Genomic DNA, 12724 nt, shown 5'->3' with positions numbered 1-12724 from the left:
AATTATTTGTGATTTCAAGCATTTACTTGTCTGAATATGTTGATTTATTGAATAATATGTTGATGAATATGTTGCTGATTTGTTTAATTAATGAATATGAATATGTTGTTGATGAATAAGATGTTGATTTAGTGCATATTACTCATGTTAATGCATATTACTAATCTCAGTTTGTAGAGTACGTAGAGTACTGATCTTAGTGTGTAGTGTGTAGAGTACGTAGAGTACTTAGTGCATATTAATCATCTTAGTGTAGAGTACTTAGTACACAACCAGGCTGAGACATATGATTTTATAACACATCTTGATGTTAATCTAGATCAGTAATCCAAAAGCCTAATTGACAGATTTTATAACACTAAGTTGAATCATGATTAAGCTCCCAAAGTAGAAACAAATGCCGTGGAAAAGTACTCTTTATCTTAGCTAATAAACTCAGATTTAGTATTGAAAAGATGCTTAGCAATTAATAACTGACAGATATTAAAGCGAATATTTAACTGGTATCCCTCTGGCATGTTCAAACTCCAAGTTGATTTATGATGAATCAGGCATTGATTCAGCACCAATGTCAAGCAGCTTAATATGATTATTTAAGACATGGCTAGCTAATTTTATCAATTAAGTAATTAACATTAAGTATTACTAATCAATTCTTATTAGTGAAGACTGACTAATAAGAATTGATATGAGAATTGCAGACCTTCTTATTAGTGAAGACTAACATGTATAACCGAAATATTTCTTTAATAAAACTATTGTAGCAGCGCTAAGTGCTAAGTGTTTCTAATCACATAATTTTTTAAGCCTAAAAAACAGAACAAGTTAGAATCTATTTTCTTCTCTTGGTAACCTCAATTCAATTTTAATTATAGTATATATCGAATGTCTGTATATTTGTGTGTGTTGTTTGTGAGATATCTATCTGTTTAAAGTAGACTAGTAGCTTAAAATCTTGATTCGTTTTAAAGGATTAGATAGGTGAATATCACTATCATTAAAATATATTAACTATATCACTAAACTATATTAAGTATATCACTAAAGTATATTAAGTATATCACTAAAGTATATCAACTAAGATCACTAAAATACAACTGCTTAGTATAAATTTGGGAATATACTTCTTGTTAAATAGTATATTTTACATGTATTTGCAAGTTTTATGATTTTGCAGGTTACATAGTTCAATGCAGAAGAAGTACAAGACTTCGTGCACATAGTTTGTCAAAGTTTACAAACACTGCAGATACTCCTGTAGATTTAGAATCTGAAGATCAAGCAAACATGAATACCAACAACATACGAGACAAAAGACCACTTGCAAAAGTCTATCGACGTCCAGATAACAAAGTCATAAAGGCTACTGCTGGAAGAAATATCAAAAGTCTTCTTGTATGTGATCAACTACATTATTTCTTAGTTGTATTATTGATTTATAAATTAATCTAAATCATTATTTTGTATGATTTCATAGGGAAATAAACTTGTTGATGAAGTAGAAGGGGATGAACATAATTGTAATAATCTGGTGGATGAACAAGATGGAGATCAAGATAATGACAAACAAAGTGATGAAGATATGCAAGAAGGTGAAGAAGACAGTGCACAAGAAGATAGTGCAGAAGACATGGAGCAAGACGATAGTGCACAAGAACATGAAGAAGGTGATGAAGATAGTGCAGAAGAAGAAGATGATGAACAAGACGATGGACTAAACGAAAGTGAAGAAGAAAATGAGGATGAAGAAGAAGAGGATGAACAAGAAGAGGATGAAACAGAAAATCAAGCTCAAGTCAACAATGCACAACCAAAGATTAAAATAACAAAATACAAAAGGAAAAAGGTACACTTTCTTCACTTTCTTCATTATTAATTATATAGTATATATATCGAATGTGCTTAAATTCGATTTTAAAGCATCGACGTTTATATAGTCTTTAATTATAGTATATATCGAATGTCTGTATATTTGTGTGTGTTGTTTGTGAGATATCTATCTGTTTAATGTAGACTAGTAGCTTAAAATCTTGATTTGTTTTAAAGGATTAGATAGGTGAATATCACTATCACTAAAATATATTAACTATATCACTAAACTATATTAAGTATATCACTAAAGTATATTAAGTATATCACTAAAGTATATCAACTAAGATCACTAAAATACAACTGCTTAGTATAAATTTGTGAATATACTTCTTGTTAAATAGTATATTTTACATGTATTTGCAAGTTTTATGATTTTGCAGGTTAAATAGTTTTATAAATTTGTGAATATACAACTGCTTAGTATAATTTTGTGAATATACAACTGCTTAGTATATTGTTTTATGTTCTTAACAGGAAGCTGCATTTGAAACTCATATACCAAGAAAAAGGATTGCTGGAACATTATATCCACTATTGAAGTTCATGAACAAGGATGTTAAGGTATTTTTTATTTATTTCGTTACTTAGAATTAGAAATTTGAGCACAATATTTTAGTGATGCCCTGCACTGTCGTTTCTTGTGGTTTCTACAACACTAATTATTTCCTCTTATTTCATTAGAAAACAGAAGGGGCTAAACATATAAATAAGAAAAAAGACGAGGTCAAGATAAGGATATCTCCAAGGCATTTTAGTAAGATGGTAGGTGAACTCACAAAAGAGCAGAGGGACTGGGTTACAAGAGCTGGTTTTGCACTCTTACTGGATTTTGAGCTTGACATTTTGCCAACCAAAATCGCCTACAATGTACTCCAAATCTTTGATCACCACTCAATCTCACTAAAGTTGAAGGATGGAGATATTAATATTACAAGTGAAGATGTTTATGATGTGTTAGGCCTGCCAAATGGAGGACATCCTATTATTCTGGCATCACCTGGAAAGTACAGTCAAAGAATCAAAGATTGGCATGCACAATTCACTTTATCTGATCAAATAACAACACAGATGATTGTTCAAGTGATGAAAAACCAAGAAGTTAATGATAACTTCAAATTAAACTTCCTTCTTGTTATGTCAAATGTGCTTATTGGTACAAAAGGAGCTTCTTATGTGGACAAACAACTGCTGCAACTTGATGATAACCTTGACAATCTCAAGAAGTATAACTGGGCAGATTTCCTCCTAGGCTACCTTGTAATTGGAATGGAGAGTTGGAACAGAACAACAACAACATTTTTCCGAGGATCACTAATCTTTCTCACTGTAAGACAACAATCTAAATCTTTTTTTTTCTTGTCCGTATATTCTAATAGAATATAAAATCTAATTAATAGTTTTACTTGTTTCACTTTGTAGTTGTTATATGTCGACCGTGTGAGGTACAAAGGAATGAACCTGGTTGATAGACAATTTCCTTCCTACAATGGTTGGACTCTAGAAATGTTGAGACAAAGACAAGAAATTGAGGTGATTGACGGAGCTTTTGGAGTTGGATCAATCCAACCAAGTTTAAAAGAATATCTACAAAAAATTGATCCTTCTGAACCTCCAAAGACAAAGGTATGATCCTGTTTGTATATGGAATACGTAGTCGAAAACCTATCTTATTCTTTTTATATAAAAATGTGTTTCATCCTTAATTGTAGGTAAATGATAATGAAAATGGAGCCTGGGATACGTGGCAGTATTGGTCAGAGGTGGATAGAATTGAAAAAGATTACCTCAAGAGAAAGGAGTCAACATCACAACAACCTCATGAATCAACTCAGTGCCAAAGTCCACAAAATACACAGTATTACACTCCTCCAACAGAGGCAGCTGATGGAAATGTTGAACAAACTGAAGAGGTACATTATATATGAATTAGTAACATACTACTATAATTCATGCAAATTATCACTAAAAACTACTATATATATCACTAGAGTATATTAGATAGATCACCTATTAAAATATTATAATACTACCATATATATCACTATATTTCAATTCTAAATTTTGCATTGACTTCTCAGGATGTACTTCATGATTTACGTAAAAGGGCAGAGGAACTTGTGGACATAAAGTCCAAATTTGATGAAGATTTAGTGAAAGCAAGGGAAAAGTTTCCCGATAATAAAAACTTTGCTATTATCGGTGAAATGCTGAAAGAATATCTCATTCCTAACCAGGAAACTGGTGATGATTTGGGTGATGAATTATCACCTGAAATAGTCGCCAGCCTAGAAGTTGTTGAAGAAATGGACAGAACCGACATTGAGATCCTTGCTGAGCAACAGAAAGATGATGAGAGATATGTCCCTCCTTTTTCCCTTGGACTGGATGACATAGAAAAAGAAAGGAATCAAAATTTGGTCACGCCAGAGCCAGAACCACAAGAGAGAGAAAAAAGCAAGCGGACAAAGAAAGTTGGTCCATATCAAAAATCACCCTATGTCAACAGGGTGATTGATATCAAGGAAAGAATGAATAATGAAGACTTTGGATATTGGGTCTTCTTGCTAAAGAAAAAGGGCGAGCTATTGTAAGTATTTTGCCCTTTCTGTTATATACATTTCTTTATCTGCCTAATACTAATTAATATATATAATTACAGGGATGATTTGTTTAGATGGGAGGAAGTGAGATGTATCAAAGAACACTTGTTGACGCTGAAACCAAAAACAAGTGTATACTACTCTGTGATTGATACATGGGCAACAATCCTAAATGACAGTGAAAAGTACAAGGCAGATGGGTCACCACTAAGACTTTTCTGCACAATAGGAGATTTGGTAATATATACTGCCTTCGTATATATATTCTAATTAATTTCTTTCAGTTATTTCATAACTACATACACCAGAATCTAATATATTTATATCAACCAGATTTTCAGCATAGATCCAGAAAAGAAAGTCACTGAAACTTATGATTCGTTTGCCAGTGGGATGGACAAGATTCTTCAAACTTTTTCCATCAAAAAAGTGGAAGACGTGGAAATGGTAAATGTCATTTCTTAACTAATTTTGACATAGATCTCAACATTTCTCAAATATGTTGAACTAAAATATCTCTTAATATGATTACAGGTGTGCTTTCCTATTAATAAATATGAGCATTATTATTTGGTATGCTGTGGTATCAAAACCATGGGATACTTTATAATTGACAATATTAAACGTGAAGCACAGCCTAAGATGTACTATAGCAGAGTTTTGGAGGTTTTGGTAATATATTTTTTTATCCTTCATTCCACTATTATGTATATAAACATGCACTGTTTTAAGTCCACTATACTAATATTTTACTTCTCTTTTACAGCATTCTCACTTTTGCAATTATATAAGTAGGAATGAAAATCCAAATTTGGGATCAAGAGTGCGGAAAATGAAGCCTCGTTTTGTGAAAATGCCATGGCAGACTACTGACAATTCCACAGATTGTGGTATCTTCCTCATGCGCCATATGGAAACCTTCAAAGGAGATATCAAAAACTGGAACACTGACTTAACAGAAGAAGGGGTAAGATTAGTTTAATATTTTACATACTTATATACTGCTTTACATTTTAGTGATATAGTTGACACACTTTAGTGATATACTTAATATAGTTTAGTGATATAGTTAATATGTTTTAGTGATATAGTTAATATGTTTTAGTGAAATTGATTAAAGTGTATATATCTTTGTAATTCAAATGTGTATGCAGCATGTCCTTAATTTCTTTTCAAATTGCTCTGTTTATTAGGCTTAAAAAGTTATGTGATAACAAACACTAATAAACAAATTATCATATTGCAGCCAACACAGGATAAACAAATAACTAGGCTGAGGTTCAAGTACAACACAGCAATCCTATCTTCACACCTGAATGAACTCAAAGAGCCTATCACCACAGAAGCTGTAGGCTTGTACAACACAGCAGAGAAGCATAATATCATCAACGTCGTCCTAGCTGGAAAAGCTGCAGAAAAGTTTCCAACTAAAAAATCCGGCAAGAGAGTGAAATTCGCGGTGAACTTAATAAGTTCTTTCCACGAAGCAGAAAGGTCGTCTCAAGAAGGACCAACTCCTTCTTAGATTTAGTGCATTGTTTTACTGCACTTTTTTAGAATATTAGAAACTGATTGAACAGAATTATTAGATGGCTGAATTATGTTGAGACTGAAAATGATTTAGTGGTTTGTTTTTGTAAAGATATGGTTATTTTGTTTTTACCAGCTCAAAATGCAATGGTAAATATTTGGCTTTTTTACTTTTGTTATTGTTTCATTTTAGTTTTATGATTTTTCATTGTTTTCGTTACACAGTAAAGCAGGATATCACTAAAAAACCACACATATCACTAAAACTTGGGATGTATACTACTAAATTACACTGATAACACCACTAAATTACATTACCTATATCACTAAAAACCAACTCATTTTCACTCCAAAACTTGACAAGTTCAGTTTATATATTCAATATAAACTGACAATGTATCAGTACTAATATGCTTTATAAAGACAATTTATAAACAATCAAAATGTACTCAGAAAACATAAAATCAAAATGTACTTAACACTTTATAAAGACAAGTGCACAAGGTCTTTTAAAATTGAAAATTAAAATCATATTCACAACATATTCGAAACTACAGCTCCTCCATCCTTCTTTTTCTTCGGACAAGTTCTCGAATCATGAGTGGTTGCCGAACATTCTTTACATCTTCGAACTCTTTTATTTGCTTTTGTCATTGCTTTCTCTCTATCACTCACAAGACGCTTGAAATAATTTCCCTTGTTCCTGGAAACAGTTGGTGCAAGAATGGTAACCTCTTCAACCGGCTGTTCACCTACCATAGCTGCCATATGATCCTTTTTAGTAAAATCAACAGAATCTCCATCATACTTTTCAAAATCACTACTTATCTGCTTAATGATTTTGTGAACATAGTCAAGCTTATCCATTTCAACTCCAGCTTTGCTAAGAATCTGACGAAAATCAAACCATAAGTTTGTCAACTTCAACGACACTTGCTCCATTTTAAAATAATCCGAACACACAACATTAGATTCCAATGAAGTGCCACTTTCTGCAACTTTCATCCAACGATTAAGCACGAGACTCCTTGGAAATTTTGTGACACCAATCTGCTTTAAGCCACAGAAAGCATGCCTACAAACAATTCCACACATAACAAATTGTTTGCACGAACATACGGCATGTGATTTGCTAACAGTAACCTGCAAAATGAATCATAAATCACCATTCAAATCACCATTTTGAACCATTACCAATATGAGATATGCTTCAAAAATAAAATGACATAAAAACCAAAGTTCGGCAGGTGATCCAGTACATTTACTTCCAATCCAAATCACTACTAATGACTACTTGCAATACAAAACAACTACTAATGCCACTACAATTTATCAGAATGCAAAATATTTTAATAATGCATTACTAAAATTATATTATGCATATTTTCAAATATTTTATATTTACTTTCTGTTCCACAATAACAATTACTACTGTAAAAAAAATATAAATCAAAATTAGAATATATAAAATACTACTATAAAGGGGAAAACACATACCTTAAAAAGTTTATCTTTAACTTTGACATCCTTTATTTCAAAATGAGTTACCCCATCAACTTCTTCACTCATTCTCTTGATTTGCATATCCAAGCAAGATGCCAAAATTTCTTCTTGAACTTTGTAAAAAATGGAACGTGTAAATAGCTCAGCTGCATCATCTTCAATGAACCATCTTGATAAAATGTTTGGTTTGCTTGAGTTAGACTCATGGTCTAAACGTTCCGTTTCATTCCGCTGCCTATGCATTGCACTCTCAAAACGTATCCAAAACTCACATAAAGTATCACCTTGCTTGTGAAACTGTGAAAAGAAAAAAATTTCACTTTCGGACCTTGAAGTTGTCCTCATCAAGCCAAACATAGGACTGTCCCTGAAATAGGCAGGAATCCACGACTTTCTTATGTCATACATATCTGATAACCATTTGTTATCTTCCAACTTAAACTCTCCTATAACCGCTTTCCATCCACTTTCAAACTCATCAATTTCCAAATTCGATGACCATATGTAAGTTTTCATTTTCTCCATAAAGTCTGTTTCCTTACACAAACGATTCCCAAGCTGCAATATTATGGAAAATTACATAAATATATGACAGTAAATTTCAGATGCTAGGAACCAAATTTCTAAAAAACAACTAAAAAACTACCTTAATAGGGAATTTCTGCATTATATGCCACATACATAGGCGATGCTTGCTAGCAACCAAATCATTATCACCACAAAATGAAGCCGGCACAGATACCTTCATTGCAGGGCACTGATCAGTTATAAACACCACTGGATTGCGTCCCATAGCCTTGACAAAATGTTTAAAGGCCCAATTATAATGAGCAACATCTTCTTTTGATAACAAACAAGCAGCAAATGTGACACATCTATCATGTTTGTCAACACCAGTGAAAGGCGCAAAAATCATATTATACCTGAACATAGATAAAACAGATTAAAAACCACATAAACTAACATATACCACTAAAATACACTGCAGACATCACTAAAATATATTTAGGGTATCACTAAAATATACTGAGATTATCACTAAGGTACTGCAAATATAACTCCAGTATACCATTGTCTACTGCACCTTGAGCCTTGTTAAAAAGATTAATTAAAAAAATTACAAATATACGTACTTTACTTCATAGTTCCAGACAAGGTATTGTAGTATAATATAAACCATTATCGACATTCTAACGACATTACATAAAAAGAAAACTAATAATTCTATTACTAAAAGACAACAATTTGAAATGTAAAATAACTTACTTGTTAGTATCAAAAGTGGCATCAAATGACACAGCATCGCCGTATATTTCAAAGTTCCTCCTACTAGTTGGATCAGCCCAGAAAAGCATAGTCAAATGCCCGTCACCATCAAGCTCATAAGCAAAATAAAATGATTTTGATGTCTCCTGTAATACTTTAAACTTGTCAATCAGCATCTGTCCATCCCTTTCACCGACAAATTCTTTTAAATCCCTATTAAAATTCCTGAAATCACGTAATGTTGCCCCAACATTACTATATCCACCTGTCATCTCTTTGACCAAGCTAAATGCCTTGCTGCAGCCGATATTTACCTTCGCAGCATCAAAAACAAAACTTCGCAAACTAACTGTCATCTCTCTACTAGACCTCAGAAACTGTCTACCACTTTCACTAGCAAGCGGATGGTTGTGAAGTTCAACAAAATTGAAAATATAATATCTGTTCTGGCTCCTAATTTTCATGACCACTTTTGCTTTACATCCACACCTCCGTGACACAGTACGTCTTTGCCTAATTCCTTCAGAATGACTTCCATCAACAAAACCTTCCTTACTACACACAAAATGTTTCAAAATTATGGTACCATCAGCATCTCTCTTCTCCGTTGTTTTTCGTACATCAAAACCCCCTAGCCTCCCATACTCTCTGTAAAAGTTGTACGCCTTATCTAAGCTATCAAATGACTGATTTTGAAACGGTACTTGACTTCCATCAACAGAACTAGGCATAAAATACTTCATACCACCAGGAGAGACAATGCAATTCGTCACTGATTTTTCGCTTTCTGTTGAAGAAACAGGAATACTAACACAAACATTAGACGAATCACCGCAACTTGAACCTGAAATACAACAGACATACTCAAAAATTATATAAATAATACTATAATACTCTAACAGGATCATACTATAACTGCCTACTGCATCACATTGAAAATAATAAACAAACACTACTAATATACTGCAGCACCTACACACTAACTCAGTCATCAAAAACTTGCAATCATACATTAAAAATCAACAATACAGCAACTACATATCTAAAATCTATCCAAAACACATACACTAAAAAACACACAATTCCAATACAACTAAATTATATTAGCTATATGACTAAAAATCATATATAAACACAATTACTATAACTAACAATCATCAATCCAGCAACTACATGTCTAAACTCTAACTAAAACACAAGAACTAAAATATACACAATTCGAATACAACTAAACTATATTAGACATATCACTAAATAGAAACTACAAGAATATGAGCATGCCTAAACTACAAAAGCAATATGAGCATGAAAACACTGTAATCTGATATAATCATCAAATTATATCAAAAACAAAAACAGTGAACAACAAACTTTACCTTGATTATCACTAATCTTCGTTAAGTCTGATATAATCATCTTCAGCAATTCGAATCTACTTCAACCACACTTTCTCGAGCTCGAATTATAGACACAAAGCAACAAAGAGAGAGAGCTCCAGAATAACAGAGACAGAGAGCTTCAATCAAACGTCAAAAACAGACAAAAGCCAGCTCGAGTTAGAGAGTCGAAGCTCGAGTTAGAGACAGAGAGATATCGAAGCTCGAGTACAGAGAAGACAGTAATCGAAGACAATGGCGTCGCTAAACTACAGTTCAGAGAGAGAAAGCTGCTAGGAGGTGAAATCATGGAGCGAAGAGAGAGAAACGGAAATCAGTTATGATATTCAATTAAACAAAATCTTTGTTTTTTATATTTTACATATTTTATTATTTGAATGGCTATGATTGAAAGTAAATTATATTAGATAGATGGTCAAGATTAGTTCTAAGTTTTTATTTTAAAATTGGTTTCTATTTGATCCTTGGCCTATATATATATATATATATATATATATATATATATATATATATATATATATATATATATATATATATATATATATATTCATAATACATCTAATTTTTATAATTGTTAGAACAATCGAGTCTTTTGCAACAATTTGAGGTGGTGTTTAATGTAATACTTGCAAGTGATGTTGCATTTATCTCTAATACAACAGTGTAATCATGTCATCATGTAAAAAATAAAACTCAGAGATATACTGCAATAATTTCGGTGCCAACAACGACAAAAATATTGCCTATGAGCACTTATGGCATAGTCAATATTATTTTAAACGTACCTATAAGCATCGCAAGGAGAATGGAGGCAGAGATTAATCTATCTTGGAGCACTTTCTTCATTGTTTTATGCAAGTATTCCTTGTATACACCTGATTCATACAATTTTTTATTTCAAGAATATAATTAAATAAATATTTAAACTTTTCAATTGACGATTGAAGAAAACTCAAATTCCATTAAACAAGTATTTCACCAGCTATTATGAACCTTTGGTGCATCCAAAGCATAATACATTAACTACTTGAACAGAACAAATAATATAGTGGGATTCAATCTGAAGATATCAATATATATATCAAGCATAAACTGATAAACAAAAGGACATACCGGAGGAAATTATTAGCAATATAATATAACATCCTAATTTGAAGTGAATGATTATATTGGTATCCGATTTGTGTAATTGAAAGACGATGGAAGATTTGAATTTGGATGTGATTTCAATAATCATAAGTTATTGATTTGATTTGGGTCAAAGTACGAAGATAAAGATGGGAGTTTGAGAGGGGGGCAGCGGCAGCTCTAAGGATGTAAAGAATGAATATGAGAGTTTTGATTTATAAAGGATTGTTAGGGATAAAGTTCGAGAAACTTCTCTCAATTTCCTAGTGGTTTTGCCACTTTGTATGGACTGTTCACAATATTGGGCCTCGAACGACGAACGTCCATGATCCATGATACTGGATCATGGACCTTATGATTCACTCGGCGCAATGTAGAAAATTAAGTAAGCCTTTTTATGTGAATTACAAAATTAATTAATACGCCATGGATTAGTCATTGTCAGCACGACCTTCATTTCTTGGATCCATATGAACATCAAAAACATCAAGAATCCTAGTTTTCTGATTCTAACATCGTTGGAATCTTTTTGATGAAAGGACTTAGATCAAAACGTAGAAAAGTTAAGTGACCTAAAAACAGAATTTTTAGTTCACTGAACTAGACAATAAATCATCACTAGTTAAGGATCTATAATTTAATTTTTCCTTTAATAATTAATTCATCATGTTATTTGACGTGATTTGAGATTGAATTAAACTCAAAAGCTTCATCCAGTTTGAAATCATTTCAATTTTATTCCGGGCCGCTTTTTCGAGTTAGATTCAACTCAAATTACCTGATGGACCAGGGATCGTCAAAAACTAATTCTATTTTAGAATTCCCACAAACATTTTGGGATTGGGCCTTGGCCTTTATATATCCCGTAAGTTTCCAAAATTGGGCCTTCTTGAGCTCCCAAGGTTTTAAGCCAAATTCTAGATGATTCTTTCGAGAAATAGTTCATTTTTGAATTATCTTTCATGGTTTTAGACAATTCCACATTATTCTTTTGTAAAAAATAATTTATGTTTGAATTATTGTCTAGGATTCTAGAGAATTCTACAAACTTAGGCTGATTAAGTGGGATTTTTGTCGACCATTCCCTTTGACCCATTTACCGGCAAGAACTATATAAATTTTGAGTGAAGTTTTCGAACATTATTCTTCACTAAGGTTGAGGTGTATTATATATGTATATAATTATAATGGTAACTACAGATTCCCTATGTTCTAGATTCCCTATAGGTTGCACCTTACAAAAAGAACAAAAAATACTATCCCTATATACTTAATTTTTCTTAAGAAATATTTTTTTACATTATAATCACAGAGTTAAACAACAACTAAACTTAATATATCGAATATCACATTGAATCTCATCCAAATTGTTAAAATCAAATATTATAGAATCGTAAATAGAATCCCATAGAATGAAGGATATATATA

At 32.1% G+C, this 12724-nt stretch overlaps 2 protein-coding genes and 1 long non-coding RNA gene across 3 annotated transcripts; 2 read left to right on the top strand and 1 right to left on the bottom strand.

Moving 5' to 3' along the window:
• Nucleotides 1-1730: 1730 nt before the first annotated feature.
• Nucleotides 1731-2728, top strand: LOC135149241 (uncharacterized). Its single transcript, XR_010287541.1, has 3 exons — nucleotides 1731-1846; nucleotides 2347-2433; nucleotides 2554-2728. It is a non-coding gene; the product is annotated as an uncharacterized LOC135149241 (long non-coding RNA).
• Nucleotides 2729-2786: 58 nt separating this feature from the next.
• LOC135149607 (uncharacterized) lies at nucleotides 2787-4463 on the top strand. Its single transcript, XM_064085354.1, has 4 exons — nucleotides 2787-3198; nucleotides 3292-3495; nucleotides 3582-3782; nucleotides 3951-4463. The coding sequence occupies exons 1-4, from the start codon at nucleotides 2941-2943 to the stop codon at nucleotides 4461-4463; spliced, it is 1176 nt and encodes a 391-aa protein (XP_063941424.1). The 5' UTR covers nucleotides 2787-2940.
• A 1966-nt stretch (nucleotides 4464-6429) lies between these two features.
• LOC135149606 (protein FAR1-RELATED SEQUENCE 7-like) lies at nucleotides 6430-7748 on the bottom strand. The gene is made up of 2 exons (XM_064085353.1): nucleotides 7500-7748; nucleotides 6430-7145 (listed from the first exon to the last, which is right to left on the bottom strand). The coding sequence occupies exons 1-2, from the start codon at nucleotides 7746-7748 to the stop codon at nucleotides 6537-6539; spliced, it is 858 nt and encodes a 285-aa protein (XP_063941423.1). The 3' UTR covers nucleotides 6430-6536.
• Nucleotides 7749-12724: the final 4976 nt, after the last annotated feature.

The sequence above is a fragment of the Daucus carota genome, chromosome 9 (genome assembly GCF_001625215.2).
Source record: "Daucus carota subsp. sativus chromosome 9, DH1 v3.0, whole genome shotgun sequence".
Lineage (NCBI taxonomy): Eukaryota > Viridiplantae > Streptophyta > Magnoliopsida > Apiales > Apiaceae > Daucus > Daucus carota.
This window is presented reverse-complemented; position numbering and strand designations above follow the sequence as displayed.